The sequence below is a fragment of the Vanellus vanellus genome, assembly GCF_965231255.1.
Source record: "Vanellus vanellus genome assembly, chromosome: 12".
NCBI lineage: Eukaryota > Metazoa > Chordata > Aves > Charadriiformes > Charadriidae > Vanellus > Vanellus vanellus.
The window spans coordinates 7670908-7697224 of record NC_138917.1 but is presented as its reverse complement, the minus strand read 5'-3'; the positions used below and the strand labels follow the sequence as shown (position 1 = coordinate 7697224).

The following is a 26317-nucleotide window of genomic DNA, read 5'->3' as shown; positions in this document are numbered from 1 at the left end:
CTGGGTAGGAGCAGAAAGTGCAATGCACCTATGCAGCAAGTAATCACTAGAGCTAACTCTTGCTGGAATGTCCAGAATTGATACAATTCCTTCATCCTGGTCACAGCTAACGCTGTGGTATGCTTGGAAATCCTTGAGCAGTAGCTCAACTCCCCCAATTCTAAGCAGATTGAATTTCTAATGCAAAAAAAGGCAATTCCCATGAAATACAGTTGACACCAATAAGATAAACAAGCATTCAGTATTATCTTTGGTTTATATCAAAAAAGCTTTTCCACAGGGTTGAATGCTCATTAAATCTGGACATGTATGAAGAAAATTAGTTTATTAAGCAACTGTGCTATTCCTCTCTCTTAAGACTGCTTCCCCTTCTTCTGTAGCAAATCTCTATGTAATACGCTAATACATCTGCATCAAAATTGCCACACTGAACTCATCCTAAGGAGAGCAAGCAAGTACACTAGCAATTAATTGGATCCTAACATACATTTCTAGATACAGATTTTTCAATTGAGCTTGCCAGTTCTAGTGGAAATCATTTTAAGGGACAATAAATATCACTTTATTTCTATACACAGCAGTATGACACAGTGTAAGCAGCCACCCTTTCTCCCCTCGGAAGGGAGAAAAATGCTGCGCTTGCAGGTAGCTTGAAATATATACTATTTCTTGCTTCTGAATAAGCTCATAATTAAAGTGGAAACATGAGGAACAATTTCAATGGATCTGTAAACTCCAACAGGAGGAAAAATCTATTTGAGGTTAGAACAAAATCTTTTTTAATCTGGCTAATGCTACTTTTGTGCTGATGCTGATCATTATACTTATTAATAAACTGTGGGACATTCCAAAGTGTTGACACCTGACTTCACTTACTAGAAAAGCAATCACTTTCAGATATTCAGCTTGGTGATTGATATGTAGGTACCCAATTTTTAGTGAATTAAACCACGTTGTATCAATTTGGTGGTCTTTAGGATTTATACTCAAACCCTGATGACATCTGATTAATGCCAGCATAGGCTCCCTGAACCTTACAATATTCTTGTTCCTTTGGAGCTCAGATCACAGCAGGCTGATTACCCCCCTGATTATCCCGAGTAACTGGGGTCAGAGGTTAGCTAGCACCACAGAACACATTTAATTCAATCAATTCAGTTAGTGAAGCAGTTGGGGAAAAAAGAAATTATTGCAATTGCTGTAACACTGCATTAGAAAATTTGCCCAGGTTTTCTGTGCTCCAACTGATGAGCATTTTTGCTTAATTTCTAATTTAATATTCTGCTGGGGTTTGGAACTTCAATTACTTGTGATATTTTCACTCCAAGTCAGGGGCATTGAGCTTGGAGGGGGAAAGGAAAACCAGAGGAAGAAAAGCTGCCTGTATTAACCTGTAGAATAACCTTTCTCACAGACACACTTTCATAGCTCAGTTGTAGTTTTCCTGGTTACACACTCTAGTCATGGCTCAGGAAAGTCCTCTTGGTTCTCTCCATTTGTCCCTCTTCCACTGCCAGATTTTAGCTCTTCTTTTACTTTTGGTAGATTTTTAGTATTGTCTAGCTGAGTATCACTTCATTTGTCTTATAAGCAAAGGGACATTGATCACTTGTGGTGCGCCACAGTGCTATATTCAGATAGCCCAGCACCCTTGTGTGTGCTCAGATGGAGTTTGTGGAAGCCCATTAAAGATACCGACACTGTACTTCAGTCACCTGAACCAGCAAGTACTACATCTGGGCTGAAATCTAAAAAAGGACCTCTTACTACTTCCTGAAAGCCTCAAGGCACTTCTCACATGAATACAAATGCCCAACAGCTCAGTTTGACTCTCACTAGTTAGTTTTGCATCCTATATAACAATCCTGAGTCTGCTGATACACAGATATTATTTATTTTGAGTCTTGAGGCTACTGCCACAGCCACCGACTCTGCCTTCTGACCCAGAGATGGGCCGGTTATCACTGCTCCAGTGGACTAATGATGACGGAGAGCTTTCATTACACTTCAAAATGAGTCAGTGCACATTACTCACTCACTCATTCCCACATCAGTGAAGACATGGGGCCACAGTTGCACAAAGTTTGCACCAGCCGCAATGCTTAAACTTGTTCCTGCTTCATAGGGGACCCGAGTGCTGTCCCAGTCGTGAAGTGCTAACTACAGCCCAGAAAACACAGAATGAGACAGGAATTGTGTAGCTCTGCAACTTGGTCACGTTTTGAGTTTGCATGGCCTCAAACCTCAGGATGGAGCTTTGTCCAGGCTTGGTCTGCCTGAACTTTCCTTGACCTGCCTGCAGCTTTGTTTCACCTGGTTTCGCTATAACAGCATTTGGCTAATTTATTTTTACTTGCTTATCTTTGTATGATACCACCAAAGTTTCATAGTTTTCACACAATGATGCAGTACAGAGAAGTACAGGCCTTGTATGATAAAAGAGCCCTTGAGAAATGGTGTCACAGGACACAGTATAGAGAAGTACAGTCACAGGATAACAAGACATGAAGCACAGACTTGACACTGGAGACCCCACGGCTATAAACAGCTCACCAATGTTTATTTAAAGAAATGCAGACCTGGAGATGGACAAAACTGATTTTAAGAGCAACAAAGAAAAAGTATCTAACAATTGTAAGAGACATAATATGTAGTAAATTAAAAAAAAGAAAGAGCAACATGTAAAAAGCACATTAGCAAATACATAAAAATGAGCCCAAATGATCCCAAAGGGAGAAAGAAGAAATGACCAACACGAGCATCCCACTTGTCCTGGCAAAGGGCTCCGGGTGCTGACAACTTGCCACAACACCCCCACACAAACACTGGAATGAAACCACCAACTTTACGACCCAGAGGAACCAGGAAACAGCGAGAGTAACAGCAGGAAAAGGGGAAGAAGCTAAGAAGGATGTGTATAACAATTTTATAACTGTCATATTATCATTATTGAAAATTTTTCTGAATAGAAGAAATATTTTTATTCTGCAGTAATTCAATCAGGATTAATAATAATTCTTGGATAAGGATGGACTTGGATTAGTTTTTCAGTTTTAATAACAATAAATATTTGGCTTTATACAGAAGGTGGGTTTCCCCTTTGCCCACCAACAAGATTTTGAGTGTAACTATACAATACCAGGGTTAGCCATTATTTGCAACGCGTCTTTAGAAATTAAAGCAACTTTCCTGAGTAGGATTCTTTAATAAAGTAAACAAATTCTTACACCTCCATTTTCCCTGCAAGCAGCAGAAAGTTGCAATTTAATCTTCTGCTTGCCCATGGAGAGGATCCATTTTCTGTGTGTTCCTTTTGGGTTCTTTGGAATCAAAAATGCTATATGGTTATAAAACATTCTCTTAATGAAACTCGCTCTGAACTAACTCTGGAATTGATGAGTCTCCTCCTAAGCCCCTGTGTACGTTTGCCCACAGCAAAGTCTGACACAGCTGTCAGACTTCCTTATCTTAAAGAAACTCAAAATAGGAACTGCAGGACAATTGCAGGTCAGAAGTTAGGTGTATTAGCAGAGAGATGTGAAGAAGATCACAATGTGCCTAAATGGGACATAAAGCTCCCTATCCAGCGCTTATAGACTCTCATTTGTGTATGAAATATCCTCAGCCTGTTCTATAACAGACCCCAAAACAAATAAAAAGAAAACACCCACACGATATAATCAAATTCTCCATATTAAACACAAACCCACATATATAGAAGAAAACAAACAGCAGCAAAACCCCATCACATCAAAATGCTCAAAATATATACACTCTTCTCCTCCTGTGGTGAGGATGAAAGAAGAAGAAACCACATATAGCAGATGTTAGTTTTGTCACTTACTCTGCTACTGGAAAAGAATCGTGGACAGTAAAGGCAATTTAATGTTGCAAAACCAGCAAAACTGTGTTGAGATGTGTAAGTAGTAGTACTGTGTACAAGACAGAAGCAGGAATTCTTCCATCTGCTCAGCACTGGGGAGCCCCAGCTGTATTATAGCACCCGATTCCTGCCCACAGCGTGGAAGGCAAAGAGCAATTGGAGAGGCAGATGTCTAAAGCTCATGGTCTTGAACAAATCTGCATCGCAAATGCACACGGGGCTGGTGTAGATAAAAGGACTGCTTATGTGTCACCTTCATAGCACATAAGGCCAAGATGCGATGAGCTTCAGTGGAGGCAAGGGAAATTCTCATCAGAGATGAGGCAAATCTTGCTACTGGCAGGGTACCTGAAGTACTGTAGTAGACTGCTGGGAGATAACAGAGACTGTCTCTTCAAAGCTCTTGGAGGAAAAAAAAGTAAATACTGGAAATGATACAAATAGGAGAGAGGGACTTGAAAATATCTTGAGAACCCTTCCCCTGCAGATTTCATGATAAGCCCAAATCCAAGAATCTATACAAAACAGAAAGGGGAACTAAAGACTTTTGCATGGTTTTCTAACATATTTGAAGTCCATGGTACTCATTAACTTCCATGAAGCTCACTGGATTGCCAAAAAATTTTTTTTTTCTGTGCCCAAAAATAAGTGATAGGAAGGAGTTCCCTGAGATTCCAGTCTCAAACTCCCCATCACACAAGACTCTTCATTAGGGTGGATTTGGTGCTTACAGCTAGAGATACAGGGTGTAACACAAAATCACATTTGCCCTCCCTACTGCAGACAAAAGATGAAAATTATGCCTCTGGCATTTGCTTTCCTAGCTTGTCATATTCCCTTTTGGCAACAAAATGTAAGGAAAGGGAAGAGGAAAATAATTATGATCTCAACTTGGGGAAGGATTAAAAGGGAACAAGAATGGCAGAACTAAATACCCAAATTTAATTGTTTTGAGACCGTCTTCAATGTGGCCGCTGTAAACAAAAAACAAACTGCTCCACTTACAAGTCCTCCATTGATACCAGTGAATTAAAAACTCTTTCCTAGCAGTCCCACAGGGACAAACTGCTCCTGCCACTGCAGAGAAGGCTTCTGAAGAAAATCAGGCTTTTTTACAAATCTCAACCATTACTTCATCATTTTCCTGAATTGTCTGGCAAGGAGGTATTTAAAGGCCTGCATTTAAATTCCAGAGCAGCTATGAAATGAAGAAAGCAGATTGATTCACATTCTGTTCCACTACTCTCTTTGCCAAAGTGATTTTTATAAGAGAAAAAAAAAATAATAAAAAAACACAATCTGAGCCTGAGAATTCTGTTGTCAACTTCAAACCATCGGAAATTTTTACGCCTTGCTTACAATATAAACCCTTAGAAATACAGTTTACAGAAGAAATGCTGCCAGACCCCCTAGGGCATATTATCCACTCATTCCTCACATAGAATTAGTGCAAAATATCACCCTTACCTTGCCCGCAGACCTTGCCAACAAAGAAGAATGGCATTAGGCTGAGAGCACACTGCCTGGGATTTTTTGTACTAATTTTTTTCCATGGCAACATGTCTGTTTCAGGAGCTTCTAATCCTCCATAATTTTATTCCATCTAATCTCTGCATTGTCTTGTTTTGTTTGTTTATCACTTCTAGGGAGCACCTGCCATGCTCCTAGGCTGTCTCAAGACAAATAAAACACATCTTGAGTGGTTGGGGCCAGCTGACGTGTACTCCTTAGCTGCAAATTTCACTACAATTACACCCAACCTTCTCACCTCTCCCACTTACCAGTCATTATTTGTCCCTCTCTTGGTTTTTCCCAACTTGTTTGCTAAGAAATTGCACAGCCTCCACTAGCATCGTAAATGCCAACCAAAAAGATTAAATGCAGCTGTGTGCCACCTCATTCTGTCAGACAGAACAGATAGTGTCCTCAGAGTCCACCTGCCAATCTTCAACGTAGTTGGCAAGGGAGTTTTCCAATCGGATCCTGGGTGTTCCAGTGCCTAGGTTTTGCTGAATAGCCTTGAAGAGATGGGATTTAAATTGTATTGAGGATATTAGTCTAAAGTGAATGAAGTGGAGAGTATACTTCTCGTTTATATCCCCAGAGTGATAAATGTGAGAGTGTAATTTTTTTTTTTCTAAGGCAAAGAAAATGGGAAACCAACACGGATTTCAGACACATGAGAAATAGCTTATGAATTTAGATGATAGTTCAGCAGAAATAAATTGTACATCTGTTCATTCATTTTAATAAAGCAGGGAAATGACACACTGCTGGAGACCTTTGAGAATGCTGGTATTTTTAAATTATGATCCTATAATAGTAGCATTAACATTTGTAATGCTGCCCATACTTTATGAATTTAAGAAAAATAAATTTATGGAATAAGAGAGATTCAACCTATAGTCTGGACTCTGGGCATTTAAAAGTGGATAAAGGTGCTTCCTGAATAAAATGAGCCAGGAAAGACATTACAATAGCTTTAATATGTAACACAGATAACCCTCCGTGTAAGTGTTGACAAACGTGCTTATTATTTGTAAATAAATAATTCAGGTGTTCAACACGTAGCGGAATGAATTTATTTCTACTGACTAGTACCTAGTGTTTGCATTTGTAGGCAGCTACAGTTTAGTACTTCCCTTTGAAAGGAGTCTTCTACAGAAACAAACTAGATGCTTTCCTGGGCTGTACATATGCATGGAAACATGTACTACCTTTTGCTGAATTCAGGTAGGAATATTACCTTTCTCCTGCATCTCCCATAATACAAAAATGAGAAATGGAAAAAGTTACGAGCTGAATACAATTGCTTCATTGCTTCTATTTTACCATTATATACAAAGATGACATACGTATTTAAGAAATAAACACATGAGACTGCAGGGGATGTCAAATTTTAAAAGCTTATGTTTTGATTTTCCAAACTGATCACCATGGGAAATAATAAATTGAAACTTCAGTGATAGCTTTCATGTTTCCTTTAAAAGCACAATTAGTAATATCATTAGAATTCCCTTTTAATCGATTGCATTAAAGCAATTGCTACTAGAGCAAAGAGAACCTAAAACTGATTAGTTGCTCACATATTGCCTCATTGATCAACTGAGATAATCCTTATCCAAGAAAAGGGAAAACAGGCAACCCTGACATCCTTGAAAAGTGCTGAAGTTCAGCTGAAATCAGACGTTAGTATTTGAGACCTCGTTTTGTAATCCACCCTACACCGTTTCCACTAACATGCCAAATCAGTCAAGAGTGCATGCTTAAATATTTAATCTTCCTAAAGCAAAGACTTCACAGAGGGTACGCTGGAATGCAATACTGCTAAAAGAGGTACCTTACTGCTAACATCTATATCTGTATCTACCAGTCCGTGAGTGTGTTCGTGTGCTCTGCAACTCTCACTCCAGTTCCAGCAGGCAGTCCAAAAACAATCTCAACAGGCGGTCTAGGTAAACAAGACTTATTGTAATTTGGTTCTCTCGTGAATACAGAAGAACTGAAGAAAAGAAATACCTCTGGGACACAGAAGACCCCTAGGCGAACACTTACCATTGACAGAAACAGTACAGTTTTATTGATTGGAACTGCATTTTAATCATATGGCTGGAGGAAAGAAAACAGTTTCTAGAGACTGCCAGTCAGCCCCAGCATGGGGCATGATAAAACTGTTTCTGCCATTAATATCAGGCAGTGGCTATGTCAGAGTAAAAGGACATTATAGAGTTCAACATCTGCAGGCAAAGTTGGATTTATTTACTCATGGCTTCAATTATTATTTAAGATGGAAAACTTGAAAAGGTCAGAGCTGCTAACTTAGAAAGCATGCCCTTCATTTGTCTTCAAACATACACTTTTTTTCTGAGCTTAGTTCAACACTGAACCAATTAATCAGGTAGAGTGTTCTCTGTTTTCAAATGCTAGTTGTGTTATTTTCAAGTAGACAAGTAAAACCAAACCAAACTTCTTTTTTTTTTTTTTTTTAAAATCCATACTAGAAAATGCAATTTTAGGAAAATAAAACATCTGGTCCTCAGCTTAGGTAGGCAAACATCTGTGGGCTTGTGTTTCTACATATACAGATATGCATATGTATAAAATCCAGATTTATATTACAGTCTAATACTGCATTCACATCTCCATGGAGCACTGCCTGGATGGAAGCCATACCTTGGATACAGGCAGCTAAGAATATCAATACTATAGATAAATCTTTTTCCTTGATATTATTTCAGCGAAAGACAACTGTTGGTTTAGATTTAAGCTTATTTAGCAGGATTGATTTTTCTTACGTATCTTTTGAAAGTTTCTCACATAACTCCTTAGATTTTTCAAACTTTTTTTGACCTAAAAGGTTGCTTTCAACCCTTTAAACTTGTTGAGGACAGCAGCGCTCTCCTTACCATCAGTCTTCTAAATGAAGAAAAATCATTGATCTAAGAACATCTGACAGTACTACATAACGTATGGGCACTGCTGGCCTCAGTGACTGAAGGCGGTCAAAACAAATGAGCTGAGGAGGAGGAAATAAAGCATAAAAGAAAAAAATGAGATGATGTGTAGAAGCAGACAGTGATGGTACTCAATTTATAGAAGGCAGGCAAAGAGTGTACATGGACTTTTGCACATCAAAAGCAAACAGTCAGTTTAAGTCATGCAAACAGAAAGATGGTTCTCAATGGAAGCAGGCAGCGAGGTGATGAAGAAGGGGGGACATCAAGGAATGGAAAAAGGAAAATATTCCAGAAATAATACTAAAGGAACAGAATCATGGGGACAGAAAAAAGATCATGAGATGACATAGGTCAGAAAGATATCTTTTTATGAAATAGAAGAAGAGTTTGCCATATAAAAAGACAGCTGGGAGAGTGACAAAAACAAGAACAGGGGGATGTCACACTTGGAAAAAAGGAGTCAATGGATACATCACTGAAATTAGTCCTGGTAGATCTGAGGCAGGAACTGGAAACAGAAGCAGAGAGGCATTTAAGGGGTGCTAGATGTTCAGGCTCTGAGCGCCAAATGACAGATCCAAGGAGTTAGGAGAGGAAGAAAAAATTAAAATTCATTATTAAAATTCAGAGAAGGCTCCTTACAGGCTGCTGACTAAATAGTAGGCTTCAAAGGGGAAAGACCAAAAGATAGGAGTTTTCTGTTTGTTTGGCTGGTTAATTTGGGGGGTGGTGGTGGTGGTGGTTTTGTTTTGTTTTTAAAAAAGAGAATGATGAAGTAGACAGAAGGGATTTTGAAGGATGATGCAAAAAGACAACGATAAATTTCAACACTGGGCAAATTAAACATCAAGAAGACTAGACAAGTAAGTAGCTGAAAGAAATCTTCCACAATATGCAGAGATGTGAATAAAAACATCTCAAAAAAGCTGCATGAAGCTAAGTGGAAGAGAAGAGTAGGAGTTAGAACAAAAACTCAAAAGGATTGGCCATAGAGCAATAGTGTTGGAGGGAAACATAGGGTCAGGTCACCAACTGGGATTCAGGGATTTTTCATAATGGGGTCAAAGTCTAGAATGGGAAAGTGAGGATAACGTCAATACTCTGTGTACTGTTGGGATTATACGTTTTCTTGTGACATATGGACTGGGAACACAGGGGAAAACATTTGTAAAAACAAATAAATATTAAGTGACTGTTAGACAGCCGGCTAGAGAAAGGGCTACCCTTTAAGCAAATAAGCATCTGGGACTCTAAGGCAAACAAGTCCTGGAAATAAGCCAAAGCAGAAAGTACAAGGATATGAATAAATTACACTCCTGAACCATTTTCCTCAACAGAGACTATAACTGCAAAGAGTTCTGTATGAATCCCCTAATCTGTTTTTTTTTTTCTTAAATGTATCAACATTGTTTTCATTCCAGTAAGTTCAAGAGACGATCAGCCTTATAGAATTTTATTGCTTTCCAAATGAGTCTCTTTCATAGGCACTTACTAACAATTTTACTTGAATAAATGTACAGCTTCTTTTAGCATGTTGATTTTTATCGGTTCACTATTTTAGTGTTTCAGAGCAGAAGGAAAAAAGATATTTTGTCTAAATAATCCTGACATTTTGATTCGTATGCACAGATGGTTAGCAAATTTTGTAGTAGCCAAATCAGTTTTAGTGTTGCTGACAAAAATCTTAAAATCCCACTTGTCAGTGAAGAAATTGACGAACTGATCACAAAACGCATTCCACTCTAGTAGAATGACCTAAGCAGTCATATAACTATTATTTTTGTATGAATATACTTCAGCTTTATAAATCCCTTCTGCTCATATAAACTGCAACTATGATACCAGCTCACACATATTGTGTAATTGCTATTAAATAGGGTTTTGTCTGGTGCAAATTGAATATGTTAAGATCTATAGTTTGTTATCTTGTTTAATCCTACTTTTAAAATAGAACTCCCACAGATGCTAGAGGCATATTAACAGTATGGGTTTCTTAACTCATGGGATTAGAGTGATATTTTGCTACACATCTAACAATTCCTCTATTTATTATTCCTCAAATCAGCTGTGCCGCGTCAGACAAGGAGATTTAGAGGTTTTGGTATTTCTGTTAAGATTCCACATTCTACATGAGAGGAACTATAACCCTTTATGTACATAAAATAAAAGTCCCTTCAAGCCACAGAAATTTTTTGCTGGCTGCACCACAAAGGTAAGACCTGTCACCTATTCCCCGCAACCTGCCCACCAATTTACATACTGTCTAGGCTGAATGAGACAATGATGATTTAGGAGCCACTCCGCAATGAATACCGTGTACGGAAACCACAGTGTTTCCACACAGAACTTAGGATTTCAGTCAATTGGATGCTACACAGGCAAATGAGGTCTCCCAATACAGAACCCAAAAGTTAATTTGAGAAGAGACTGATGCATTCTTTCATATCTGATCTGAAAATAATTGTGTGACGTTTCTTTTGAGTCTGGGTGTCATCTACCTGCACTCAATGTTGAAAGTGGAACTCCTGGGACAGTTAATGAGGGACAGCATGCTATAAACCACTCTTGGTGAAGAGTGAAATTAAAGGACATTTCCACGGAGTGCCTCAGCAGAACATTCAGAGGACAAAAAATTAATTTCTCAGGCAAAAGACTCCAATTTTAAAATTTACATTAAAACTGAAATCTCTAGAAAGCAGTCCTAATTTGATTTGAGGGCAACTGAAAAAATCCAGCCGGAGAGAAAAAGTTTAATTGGAAAAGTCACACAGCCATTCCTAGCAATGACTGCTAATAATTGTGTTTATACAGCTTCCCTGAATAAGTGGCCCAAGACTAGGTCTGGAGACATTACATTATCTTTGCTTAGCTTGTGCTTCTCTCAAGAGCCTTTGTCTGAGCCTTCCTTCCTCTTGAATTTCTACTATCTGGTTACTTACCCAAATATATTTGTGCTAGATGTAGTCAAAACTCTTACTCTACTGTTTGCTTTGTAATTCAGAACTTAATATCTATGGTAAAGTTCACACTTCATAGACCACATTGAGGAAGCACATTAACCTTCACTTCTTGTAGAAGAGAGCATTAAATTGTGGGTTTATGTCTTTTTTGTTGCTTGCAGTGTTTGGATATTTGCTGTTAGCGGAAGCAGATGGAAGAAGTCTTCAGAGGATAGTCAGCATTGGAATGGTTTTGTGGTGAGAATTTACCAGCTGTAGTGAGAATTGCTGTTATTACCACTGAGTTGCTGCTGACCTTCCAAGCATAACCAAAGGGTTACAGAAGGCAAGGACTCGCACAGAAGTTTGCATCAGGAGTGCTCAGATCAGCTGATGATAACAAATCCAGGAAACTAAACAAAGGGCAGGAAAGGAACACAGAAAATGAGAAAGAAAAAAGAAAAGGACTGGCAAAAATAAAAGTTTACCATTTGAGCTGACTTTGAGAGCAAGAATGCCGGGAGAAAATCAGATCTGGAGAAGCAGTGAAGTGCCTTTGTGTTCCTCCCCAATTTCACACTGTTTGAATGATCATTTCTATTCATAGAACCTTTCCTGTACTTATACAAGTGTTTCTCAGCTGCTTTCAGATTATAAAGCGGGCACTCTGTTGTTTTATGTACCACTGAAATGTGTTTATCTGGAGATTAAACAGACAACTTCATGTATTTCATGACCTTGGTGGAGAGAAACAAAGCAATGAACTCACCCCTCACAAGCAAAGATAAATGTAGAAGTCTGCTGCCTACTGCTATGCAGTGTATCCAGCTCTAATTATGTGATAAGTGGATGGACTCGGTGTTAAACATATTTTGCAAAAGTTCTTGAACAAAGTGCTTACACTGGTTATGCAGATAGCTTGCTGAAAGCCACATGAATACAAATTATTATGCACACAGTATGAATCTGGATGAGTACAGGAAACACTGGTTGCCCAAACCCTGTTTTTTGCTGAAGAGTCCTCTATTTCAGTCAATGCAGAGAATGAGGGTATTTGTTTTTCTTCCTCTCTCTAAAATTATTTCATTCTTGCTTGTAACATTACAGCAGAGTATTTGTTTTTAAGGTCATCGGTAATTCAATCCTGAGTGGTGCTGAGCATTTCTTATCACATGAGAAACCTCAAACCAGCTACTTCTGATAAGAACCGACATATAATATTGAAGAAGAAAAGAAAATAACAAAAAGGTAATTTCATTATTCAGATAGCCAGATTGTTTAAATAAGTCTTCCAGATGTCCTTAGTTTGGTACCACCACAACACAACTCAGAAATATTAACAAACATTCTTCTTGATCACAGGCATTTTTCCAAGTTATTTGAAAGTGATTAGGTTTAGAACACAGACATTTGGAATCCTAATTGCACTGAGAGTCAAAGCAAACTATGCTCCTAAACCCAGCTTTTTAAACTCCAGTGGGAATTAGATGCCTTTACACTTATTTTTTAAGTCCAATAAACTCTTTTTTATCTTTGACATCTAAAATTATCTTGGGGGGCGAGGGCACGGAGAGGAGGGGAAGAGGTCTAAACGCCTGTTATTTAGATACTTAGATTCCTAAACTACTGATATGATTTTGAAAATCTGTTCTGCAGCTCATGACAACTGAGAAAACTCTGAATGCCTTGTAGTGACCATTTATTAACCATGAAGAAATGGTACAGTTAATAGAACTTTACTGCAAATTTTAAATATTGTGTTATTTTTGCAGTGAGAACAGAATGCTCACAGCCTTCATTTAGAAAATGAAATATTTATCACTATTTAGATACTTGTTTCCTTTCACATGGATTTAAATACTTTCCTTTTCATTTGACTAACAGATACTGTCTAAACTAAATTAATAGGTACTTTGCAAATGGACCCTAGTAAAAACGCATGTACATCTACATCTTTGCCTCGCTTTAAACATGAAAGAACACAAGTCAGTTACGGGACAACTTGATCTCTTTTGTTTTCACTAAATCTGCTAGGTTAATATTTGTGGGAAAAAGCATTGAGTATCACAGGTTTAAAACAAGAATTATTTATTTATTTTACGAAATAGACATCATAACCTAAGTTGCAAAGTTGTCTTCTTTGTGCATGGTCCTGATTATATAAGAGTAAAAAAGATATTAAGGGCATAATCTGTCCTCCGTATCTATGAGGATTACAGAAGATGTAATGATTTTAAGTTCCAGCAAAGGAAATTCAGATTAGGCTACACAGAATTTTTCATTGTTAAGATTTGTTCAGGAGCAGACTGAGGAGCCTTTTGATTTTTGATCTCTGGATGTTTGAAGAACAGGTGAGACAGATACCTTACAAGGATGACACAGGAATAGCCATCCTGCCTTGATCCTGTTTCCTCTATTTTCTATGACCAGAGATATTATCTTGGAATTCTGCCTTTCACATGTGAAAAATATACCAGGTAATATCTTTAATTTGTTTTCAAGGAACCTTTTGGGCACCTGGAGCTTCAGATATATCAAGTGGATCAGTGAACTGCTACAAGAGTATAAAGTGGATGTAAAGCTGAGTGAAAAGGTCACTGCAAACATTTACCTAGTGTAGGGGGGTTTCTGAAGTGTAGGATATGATTTGGGAGTCTTACTAGCTGTATTTACAGCTCTAGAAAAAACAAGGATGGCCAAAGAGCTCATCTCTGATGATCTCTAGCCATCATGAAGCTGTTCTTTATGCCAAAGTTTACTAACAGCTGTAGAGGCTTTGTACTGCTCAGTTGAGTTTATGCATGAATTCTGCTTTCTCTGCATGTAAATTGTCTCACAGTCCAAAAATGGGAGCCAAATGGAAATTCCAATATGCATTTTGCTCATATGGTTTTGCTAAAATGTTTTTATCCATTCCACAAAACTATTTCTCGTGACAAAGCAGTACTGGAGACAGTTTGCTCCAATTCAAACAGACTGATAGAATTTAAAGACTGGTTCCCATAATATTTAGGCTGTAGTACAGCTCTATTTCTTAACTATTAACCTGGCAACGATGTCTTCTCATCTGTTCAGATCTGCTTATTGCTGCTCAAGTACCTCAGGTCAGCTGTCTGGCCTTCCAATATCCAGCATGACAGAACGGTAGGTGAAATCAAAAAAACCCAACTCAGCTTGTTCTCACCACCTTGCTGAGCCACGCTGGCAGCTCCTGCTGGTCTTTTGCCTCTGTTCAGCCTGGTTTACACACTGACTTCCCTCCCAGTGGGAAAGTGAAAGAGGGCTGGTACCCTGGCCATGCTCCTGAACTGCATGTTAGTCAAAGCACAGCACTCTTTTTCTCAGTTTTGCACACAACTATGGTCCTCAGTAGTGATTGCTCCAAATCAGATGTAAGGGTCTAGACAAGGGAGTTACAGGGGAATCATCTACCATTAACAGATCATTAGTGTCCAAAGTTAGGGTCCAGCTCACTGGCAAGACCCACAGAGAAAGAAATAAGATTAATTAGGAGTCCAAAAGGGCAACATTTCCCCTGTAAGACAAGATAAGAAGGACCAGGGTTGACTTCCACATCACAAAAGAAGAGGAGTTGTTAGTTGTTTTTAAATGTGCAAACTGAATGGACAGATCTGGTCTGCGTTGGTAAGATATGTCTAGCATTGAAAATAACATATCACATCTAAGAGACAATTTTTTGTAAAAGAAGTATGGAGAAGAGAGCCAGAAGGAACCTTAAAAGTGCTTTTAGCTCAGTATTTGGTCCACGATGTAGTCAATACCAAGAATCAAGACAGGGACTCTCAAAGCTACAAGTGTGTTTCTCAACAGCCTGAGCTGAAAAATAAATCTCTCCAGATGGTGCTCTGAAAGTCTCATATCCTCTTTGAACCATGAGCAGACGGTGATACATATTGTACTCCAGGGGCTGTTTTACCCCAGTGGGTAGCACAACTGAATCAGAAGAGAGTGCTGGAAGTCATCATAAATCATGGTGACAAGCAACCTATTCACTTACAGGTCTCTATAGGAATTGATGAATCATTTATTAAAGCACACATTAGTCATTTATTACTCTTTTATAAACCATTTATCAGTAGATATTAAAAATGTGAGCAAATCATATTTTTCACTTAAGACTCACAGCACTAGTATATCTCAAATTTCACTGTGGTGACGTTTTGTCAAATTACACAAATTTTATTCTGTTCACAGGAGGCAAGCTTCTTTATTTAACTGGAAAATTAATTTCTAAGATCATATATTCCTAAAATCTAAACTAGGAAAAATATTTTCTCAAATCTTACTCTTCTGATGTGATAGAATTCTTTCTATTTTACATTACTTTGTCCCAGAAATGGATGAAGTTGAAGGTGAGGATGGAAGTGGCAGAAAGAGGAATTGTCTCAAGAATGAGACTGTTCCCTGGCCAAACGAAGACTCTTTCTTATGAGCAAGTGACAGCACTTCGACAAGTCCCACTACTTTTCAATGTATGACTAGGCATGCACTGCTGTCCCGAATCTGAGGTGAAGGACAGATGTGAGAGTTAGGTGGACTGTAGAAAAATCATCCCCTTAAGCCACATCACTGCCGCCTTCTCTCAAGCGCCTGATAGCATTTACTAAGGAAAGACAATATAGCCCATATTAAGGAAAAATAAAGTATTACTAGAGAGCAGCAATAGAGGCTTCTTCCTTAGGAACAGATACTTAAAAAAATCAGAAGGCAGAAGAGGGAGGCAAATATACTCAGTAGAATCCCATTTTTGAGCATATACTCTGCATTCAGTAATGGCATGAAACCAGAAGTAGGATTTGTTGTACTATATTTTTGGCAGAGGAAGAATAGACAGGTAGGGGTGAAATCCATATTGTTGTCATGTTGAAACAATGTCTTTTCCTCCTCTGGGTCTTAGGGAAGAGCTGGGCAGAACCATGCCTACAGGAACAGATAGAAGAAGAGTATTTGCCAGCTTGTTGCTTCTGGCAGATGCTACATTGCTAGTCTTTCATCACACTTCAACCACAGTGACATTAACTGTAGGCCAAACCCACTTTTTTGTAGGCATAAAACACTGCAGTGGTCTGTCACCAATTGCTAGAGTGATACACGAAAGTTATGCTCTTTTTTCTTAATGTGATAGGTATAAAAACAATACTCAGCACCATTAGCATTCACTCAGTCTAACTCATTCCCACACAGTTTGAATATCCTACAGCACACAAACCTGGTATCAGATTTTCCAGAATGATCAATTCCTGCTCCTTGCTTTGCTTCATTTCTTTCTTTCACGTAAGTAATCCCTTGCCGCTGAATAAAAGTTGAGCCTAAGCCTTTCACTTGCTGGAAAGGAAATGCCAAATTGCTCTTTGTGATACAAAATACACGTTGTATTCAGTAATAATTCACAAAATTAATTTAAAAAACTCTTTTGTATTATAGAATAGGGTTGTAAATTTTACAAGCTTCCTGAAAAAGAGGCCACTATCTTTACAAGTATCTCTATTTTCATTCTCTGTAATTTAAATCTGGCACAATATCCCGGCCATTGTGACCTTTTAAAAGGTAGACCTTGTTACCTCACCTGGGATTTTTGGAGGAACTCTTAAAACATTGCTCTTCTAGGCATTAAAGATGAAATTATTTAAACCCCTGGAGGGAACAAGGTACTATTTGCACATCTGAATGGATTTTTGCACTGCTCAGAGCCTATTATGAACAGCAAGGGTAAGCATATATGTGAAATAGAACAAGGCAGATATTTTGGAGGTGTGTAGAGCGATGGGGTAGTAACAAAATAATTAACTGGTCTGAATCCCACAAAGCAGTGTTCTCGTACATTAAACCATCAAAGTACCCGACACGTACTTATAACCTCAAGGGCTCAAACTATTCCTCTGAAGTTAATGGAAGTGCTATGTTGGAGCACAGCCAGGCTTGCTCAGCTTCTTCTGTGATTATGCTCTGACACACCATCAATGAATATTTCCCTAAGCACAAAGGCCACAACTGCATCAGAATGGCACAGGTGTGGTATACAGGGGAAAAAAATAGCAGCTGGAACAACAGGATCACTAGACAAAAACCCCCTCTTCCAGCAAGAGTTACATAAACCCAGCAGAGGCTACTGCAAAACTCTGTACAGCAACAAAGGATCATTTAGACCTTTCTGAAAACATCAAATAAAGCCCGTTAATGAGCATTATGAACAGGTGTGTAAGGAATCTCTGAGGAATAAATACAGTAAATAGAAGTACAGAGAAGTGTATAATTGCTTAGGGGTAGATACATAAACTTGTTTCTGGAGAAAAGAAGAGGAAGGGATTGGTCAAGTGTCAAAAGATAAAACTCTTCTTCAATGGACAGAGACATGCTCCCACATGGTTGAGATTGCCTTGCGCTGAGGACTCAAAGAAATATCTGTCAACACATATAAGACTTCTTGGAAATAGAAATATATAGAAATATAGAAATTTTCAAATTTGGAGAAAGCTATGAAAAAATCATTGAAGTTCTGTCTTGGCATTCATAAAATCCATAGGAGCAAAAGGAGAAAGTTACCACTAGCAAACTTATTTTACAGGTTTTCATCCTGCCAGCCAACCTCTGAATTATATCTCTTGACATAAATTGTTACCTTGTGGTTGCATTTTGTTTTGGAAATGATCCATACAAATTTATTAATGTAAAAGAAGAAAAGAGCAGCTACAGGAATGTCTGTCACATTGAGCTAAAAGATGTCAAGTATTTTCTTCCCTTAATGAACATTTTTATATGTAGAAACAAGCTAATTACAATTACATGCACCATTTTGTAGAACACAGATGGCAAACTCTTACCTCCTTCTTGGTAAATTCTGGTGGATGGTCGTTTTTGTCATCAATAAGAATAGTGGCAGTTGCTGTGCCAGTTAGTCCCACATCAAGACCACCCATATCCTTAGCTTCTATAACTAGCTCGTATTTCGGGGTTTCCATGGTCTGAAAAAATAACAGAAAAGGAAAGCTTAAAAGAAAACCACAAACCAACAGATTACATGCTACTTTTAACTCACATTAAAATAATAAATTAAAAAATCTAAAACTTAATTTGGCCTGATAAAACATACTACAGAAACAGATCTGTTATCACAGTGTTTTACTTCAGCTGCTGCAATGGAAACCTTATTTGAAATACAGTATGAAGGAATACAGGTGAATATTGGTAAACAGTACATAATCTATCCTGTTATTTAAGGAGATTAGGAAAGAGGAAAGAAATTAAAATATACCTGCTCTTTAAGACTAAGCACTTACTTCAGTGCATCAATACTGAGCAGCTTGCTTCATCAGAGTTATGATGGGTACATAATTAGATACTAATGTCACAATCTACATATAAATTCACTTTATTTTATTAAATCACATTCATTCTGCATATTAGCATTTAGAATGGTAATCTAAGTCTGCTTCACTGTAAGAAACAAGAAAGCAGTTTCTAAAATGGGCAACAACTGCCAGTTATTGTACAAAGCAAAGCATACAGTAACATTAATGATTTACATCTATAATATCTGATTCCTATGTCATGGTTACTTATCTGGCTGCCTACCTATTGTAGAACCAGACAGCATAGGTTCATAGCAAAAGCAATCCTTAATTTCATGCAAACCCTCCCCCAAAAGACAGCCATAACTTGGAAAAAAGATTTGCGGCCACCGTTCTGCAATGGGAATGCAACAGCATTTCTGATTCAACCCTCTTGCATCAGGCATAAAAGCACATCTGTTTGCAAGCTGGACAACGGGGTAGTAATACATCCCATCAAAGGGAGCTATTATCAGCATCAGAACCTGCTCCTGTGGAACTCAGAGAATTTTGACATGGATTTCACTGGAGAAAAAAATGGGCACATAATTAAAAATAATATTTTCCCCATTTGTATGGCTGTCTTATATGGAACCATCTGCCCAAAGACCATATGTGCTGCATCATCAATGGAGGACACAGATGGGGAAGTGCTGCAGTCACCTTTAAAACTATATGGTAAGAATATCCCGTGTGCTCAGCAATGTTTTTTCACATCTTCCTTGAAAAATAAGTCTGGGTCTCAGGGACAAAGTGACATAATGATGCCTGAAAGGGTGGCCTGGGCACCACTGCTAAAGGGCTATTTTAACCTCAGACCAGCTCTATCAGCCAACTGTGTCTACAAGAACCAAGGCTACACATCTTTGACATTCTATGTCCTTCATCTAACAATTTTCCAGAGAATTAACACACAGGGAGACAACTGGTGTGAAACTCTGTAGAGCAACACAGTGATCTCTGTCCGCCACCCATACACTGCCTTATAAAGCAGAATCAAGGAAGGTGAGGTAGGGTTTATCCCATAGCAGAGAACATAGAATAGTCTGGGTTGGAATGGACCTTTAAAGGTCATCTAGTCCAACCCCCTTGCAATGAGCATGGCCATCTTCAACTAGACCAGGTGGCTCAGACCTCGTCCAACCTGACCTGGAATGTTTCCAGGGACGGTGCATCTACCACCTCTCTGGGCAACATGTTCCAGTGTTTCACCACTCTCATTGTAAAAAATTCTTTCCTTATGTCTAGTCTAGATCTACCCTCTTTTAGCTTAAAACCATTACCCCTTGTCCTATTACAACAGGCACTGCTAAAAAGTTTGTCCCCATCTTTCCTGTAGGTCCCCTTTAAGTAATGGAAGGCCGCTATAAGGTCTCCCCGGAGCCTTCTCTTCTCCAGGCCGAACAACCCCAATTCTCTCAGCCTGTCTTCATAGCAGAGGTGCTCCAGCCTTCTGATCATCTTTGTGGCCCTCCTCTAGACCTGCTCCAATGGATCCATGTCCTTCTTATGTTGGGGGCCCCAGAGCTGGCCGCATTTCTGCAAGTGGGGTCTCCCCAGAGCAGAGTAGAGGGGCAGAATCACCCCCCTCGCCCTGCTGGCCACGCTTCTTTTGATGCAGCCCAGGATGTGGTTGGCTTTCTGGGCTGCAAGCGCACATTGTTGGCTCATTGTCAGCTTTTCATCCACCAGTACTCCCAAGTCCTTCTCTGCAGGGCTGCTCCCAATCCATTCATACCCCAGCCTGTATCTCACCATTTAAAATTTTAAAATATTTACTTCTCATCACAATCTTGGCTATAGGTAAGTGATTTGAAAGCATTCACTCAATAATGCATTTTGCATTACACATTTTCCTGGGTAGATCACAACACCTTTCTTGGTGCATGCGCAAAGAAGAAATCCCAATTCCTTAGTACTTAGATCTTGAAGCACTTTCAGGCCATGAGAGAAGCAACCTTATCAGTTGCTCATCAGATCAGCTATTAGGAAGTGATATATTTGCATGTAAAATCAATGAGTCAAGCTGGAAGATATATTTAGTTCTAAAAACTTATGGACTACTAGAAAATCAGATGCTACTGCCACTTAGGGGATCCTGAGAAATGTATTTCCTTAAGTCTTAAAACATTATTGCATTAAATTAATCTCACAAGGCACCAAACCCAGATTGGGATTTTGATTTATAACATCATAAATATACACAAAGAAATACTACTGACATGTCTCCAACACAAATTCAGATTAGAGAGTGGAACAAAATTTACAGTTTTCATTTATTTTCTAAAATGTTTTCAATGTATTAAAACCTGAATGGAGCTTCTCTCTCCTCTCCTGGATACAACTTTTTCATTATTTTGATTAGGAAGTTGTTATTATTGTATGGAAAATTTGCAAAGCCATTTATCACTTCATGTTTATAAGCCTCTTTGCTCAGAAAGAGGACCATTTTTACTCACAAATTGGCCTTTTTCCTTTGAAAACTATCCCATTTTCTATTGAAAGCAAGCCCATTTATGCTAGAAATTGTGTCTACTGCAGCAGAAATTTCTGTGACAGGAGTCCAATGTTTAAGCTCACAACGGAATGTGAAAAACATTGAGATTTGAGTAGTATTTCATATCATTATGAACACTTCACACTTTCTGGCTATGCAGCACTTTCTACATCTAGTTCTGTCACCAAATATTTGCTTTGTTAGAGAAAGCAACTCCTAACAGATCCAAACCCGAGAGCAGAGGCATGTTCCCATCAGATGCTCTCTTTACACTAGGAGATTGCATGTAAAGGACATTTTAGCATCTCTCATATTTCTAGCCAAGTTAATTCAGGCAACTAGTAGCAATTGTTTGGATCTGTGCAATTTATCACTCCTGGTAAATTCTGGGACACGGGAGTGGGGTTCTGTGGACACAGCATGGGTCCCTGTGCTCTTACTAACCCCGTTCCTCAACTGATGACGCTGCAGAGGGCCAGGCCCATGCTGGGGGCATCCCTGGGGTATGGGCTGCACTGTAAGCGGTCATGGCAACTCCTCATTTTTTCCCTCTTCCCAGGGCTCAGGCCTTTTACCCCAGCACGGTCTCTGCCTGCACTTGCTCCCACCTTGTGAGAAATGAGCACTCCTGGAGGGGGGCAGTGGAGGAGAAAAGCAGCCTTCCTCCACCTTCTCCACTCCCACTACACCGGGGTAAATGCAGAACCCACCCCTGGGAGCATTTTGGGACTCCGCAGTTGCTCAGACTGCTGTCCCACCATGACATTGCCCATCCCTAAAATCCAGGCCCCCCGCTTCTCGAAGCGGCGACCTAGCCCCTGAAGCACACTCTTGCAAAACCAATCCAATTAATACCATTTGGATAGTGAGATGTTAGCAATATAAATATGTAACAACTCTCAACAAAGTGGATCTACAGCTAAAAAGGATAATAGATTATTTTAATAAATGAACATTAAGTCGTTGTTTGTGTGGCTTATTATTTATCAACTGTGACTTTGTGGAGTGTAACACTGTTGAGAGGGTTTGTATAATTACAGCAGGAGAACCATTCCTTTCCTCATAAATTTTCACTCTAGTCATTTAACCACGGCAGGGGTGACACTGGCAAATTGTTTGATTTGCCAAGGAGGTGAGCTGTGTCTTGAGTGTTTTTCCTTGAAGGTCCACCCACCACCATTCTCACCAGTGTTAACATTCCTATCAGATTTCACTCCCCTGCCGCCTTGACATAACTGGTTCAGCACTGGTAAGCAACGAGAAGCCAGAAAGGCACTTTTTCAGATTTCAGATTCCTGACAAAGCCAGCAGGATCTAATCACAAGCGAGAGCAATAAACACTTCAGTGCAGACACACACAGGTGGAACAAACCAAGTGATTACTTTTAGGTAACGCTGAATGAAACCAGATAATGATGGTTTTCTGTTGAGTCATAATCTTTTAGTATTTCCTACAGATACAATAAAAAAACTATCACTGGCCAGTATTTCACACCACCAGCAGTAACAGTCCAAGTCTTGGTGTGGGCTATCACTTGCAGGCTGTAAGGCATTCATGTGCGATTTAAATTCAGCTGGAATTGACAGCATCTTCAGTACAGTAGGACTCAAAATGTAAGATGGAAACAAGTGGAACTACTTGCATGATTACAAGAAATGTTCAGAACCCTTAGGTGACCACGGGTATTTTCAAACATGTCCGAGTGCTGAATTTGCCGTTATGTACATGGACTCTCAGAGCCTTGGTATTGCTAGAACGATAACAGATCCCCTCTCTGCAGCTTCAGATGCCCAAATCTTTTAGAAATGTGACCAATGTACCCCCCCTTGTTTATTTATCTGGTAAGGAAATGCAATCACTCAAGAAGCTGATGTTCTCACTGAAGCCCGTCTTTCTTCCACCTATCTTAAGACATTCAAATTAAGTGTCTACTTTATTGTAGCATCGCTGCCATAGAATCAAAGGACAGAGGCCATTTCTGTATTTTTCTGCGCTGATGATCTCAGGAGCCCAGTGCTCCCTAATGCATATACCTTGGTGTATGACTAAAGCTGGTTGAAGATCTTAATGACTTGATAGAGACCACAAAAAGTAGCACTAAAGTGAGGAACAGAAATCACATTCTGGCATTGTATTAAAGTAGCATATCCTAGCGGTGAATGATAATTATATCTAGATTCAATGACCCTGGTAACTTTATCTTTGGTTGTGGGAGGAGGTAGGAAAAAATCTAATTCAAATTCAAAAATTTCAGTCTTAATTTGTATTTGAATATAAAGAAAAGCAAAATAAGTAATGCAGATTCACCAGAAAGAAGAGCATGAGAACGCTCTTCTAACAAAGACCTCTTTTTGCCATTGACACCTGAAACAGTTATGACTAAATCTAATCTATAAAGTTGGGAATAGGTCACACATGTATGAAGAGCATTTTATTCTGGCTGAAAATCGAAATCCTGGTCACCGTTAGAGTCAGTCAGATACAATGTACATTGGGAAGCCTATTTACTAAAATAATGCTTTCTAGTTTTCCAATATAGCTATCTAGTTATTTTCAGGACATAATATATTTGCTGCAAGGACACACTATGGGGTGTTTGTAAATCCATTTGCGACGCTGAAGCTAAACTAAGAAGAATTCAGATCAAGGCTTAATCTTTGTAACGTGAAGATGGACTGGGTTCAGAATTTTAGGTTACTTTAGTCTTTTATTTAATTTGTAATTCAAAGACGTTTAAACAGGAGTTAAACATATTTTCTTGTAGATCTTCACAACATTGTTTTTACTACCAGTATTTAAACTATATGTAGGTGGGTTGAAAAAGAATCATTTCGGCAAACATAATTTTTCCCTTTTGTATTTATTCACATCATCTGATACCCAACTCAGTATATTTTGTAGTTTCTCTTTTAGTGAATTTTAGGATCCTGCTAAGGATTTCAGGCTGTGAATCCCTGTCTCACATCAGCACCCAGCTAAAAGCTGCAGATAGGCACCAAAGCCTGGAAAACAACAGGACTCCAGAAACCATCTCTTCAGTGCCTCCTCCTGGCTGGGTGTCCCCTATGAAGTGTCTCTAGCTAGGTCTTCAGCCAGTGCTATCCAGTCATTGTAAGACACCTACGAATTGCATGTCCAGAAAAGGGCACACTTAGTATCACAACACCCAAGCCTTCATTTGGTGCTTCATCTAAAAAAGCTGGGGAGAACAAAAATTCCCAAATTCACATACAGTACTCAGTTGCTAAGATCTAAACAAACACTCTCTGGGAAGCAAACACCGTACAGAATGCTCAAAACTCTTGTAAGGGTTTTTTAAATATCCTTTCAGGCTATCTTAATACTTATTACCAATAGAGAGTTTTTTTTACTATTTCGTGGATATTAGCATTTTCTATAACCATGCCTCAACGCTTCTACTTATAATTCTGTTTATAAACTATGTATTCATGCATAATACTGTATCAGTAGTGTGCTACCATATCACAGTTGTTAATAATGCCTTTAAAATATAATGCTAACCAAACCAAAAAGAAAAATTATTAGGATTTCAGTAATTTCAGTTCATGCTAAATAAATGCTTGTCTTCATTTAAGATGATAATTGCATATAGTATGTACTGAATATGTCCTATTAAGACATAATCAATGCTCTTGTTGAGTAACAATATCAACATTGAATCTAACATTGTTTCAGAGTATGCTGTCAGATTTTGACAAATGTGGAATAAAAAAATGAAGCAATGTGACTAATAAAGGATCTAACAGACATAATTATTTTATAATTATAATATCAGCATCTATTTTAAATGCCATTTGCTGTTGCATAAAAAGGGCAATATACACAGAGTCTTTGCATTCAGAGCTCGAATTAGTTTGATGAATACAAAAACCCAAACAATTTTGTAATGTAAATCCTCTTTAGCTCATCAATTTCCAATTTTTTTTTATCATAAAGGAAGGTCTACCTTTTAATCACTGTAATAATGTACTTCTGTTATGAGGAAAATCAATATCTACTTACTACCCACAGGAGACATATAGTTCATAGGTATATCTGGAAGTAAAAGGAAGACTGAATTTTCTCCTTCAGCAGTTGCTGTTAAAAAAGGAAAGAAATTGCTCCAAAGTGCTCGATACAAATCGGTTTCCTGGCCAGCGGTATTTGTTTTCCATCAAGAGGAAATCTGTAACTATTTAATACATAGGATGTTATGGATCACAACTTTAATTCATCGCAATGCTGACATAACTACGGGGCTGATATACATGGTTATGTTTGTTATATTTTACATGGAAATAGAGGAAATGTATGTGTATGTTTCCAATACTTTGAGTAAAATTGATTAGTTTTGGCTGATATGCAAATTAGGATTTAGAGTTGCCATTGAATTTGTATCATTTTGGAGAAGGTTGCCAACCATGATGGGGTGACAAGCTTTCCTTTGAGAAATATTAGAAATCTGTAGAGAAAACTATTTGTTTGCTGCTCACTATACAAACATGCACATCTCAGCTCTTGTATACAAGTCCCACAGTATTTGTGCAGATATTAGCTTCACTTAAGGGAGCATCTTTACATTGAGAATGTTATTAATAAGGAATTTCTTCTTGGGTAGAGATCACCAATTTCTAGGATAGAACAGTGACTGAAGCTCCATTTAGTTTGAGATATTTCCACTTAAATTATTATTGTTAGTTAGGCTACTACTAAAAATAATACCTGGGAAGAAAGCAAATATTCAGTATTCTAAACAACATCCTTAATTATCATAAAAGATATAACACCGCTGAAGTTCGTACCCCTACACTGATTTTTAGCAGCCAAACACATTTCCCTGAGTATAATTTGTTTGGAACAGAGGCATGTTGATTTGCAACAGCTACTCACTAGATGCTTGGGAAAAGAAACATGTTCTATGTCTGCTGTGCCAGAAGTATAAAGTGATATAATAATTTTGAATAGCAATGGAGAATAAGAATCCCAATGTTCCAAGGAAAATACTTGCTGTCAAATGTCATTAAATCATACTGGTTTTGGGGGGTTTTTTGTTTTTTGTTTTTTTTTTTTTTTTTTTTTTTAATCGCCAGGTATGCTTCAGCTTTTCTTCTGGACAAATGTATGTAATTTCATTTTTTTTCAGGAAAAAAATTCAATTGTTCCTCATAATTAAACAGTACTGCAGAAACCT

General features: G+C 38.4%; 1 protein-coding gene across 2 annotated transcripts in view; it reads right to left on the bottom strand.

Annotated features, from left to right (window-relative positions):
- Window positions 1–26317, bottom strand: part of CDH13 (cadherin 13) — a gene marked incomplete at its 3' end in the record, with an annotated part of 498288 nt that overhangs the window by 74620 nt on the left and 397351 nt on the right. For both annotated transcript variants that reach the window (XM_082489177.1, XM_082489176.1), the window contains exon 8: window positions 18122–18262. In XM_082489177.1, coding sequence (XP_082345303.1) covers window positions 18122–18262 — 141 coding nt within the window. The remainder of the gene's footprint in view (window positions 1–18121; window positions 18263–26317) is intronic.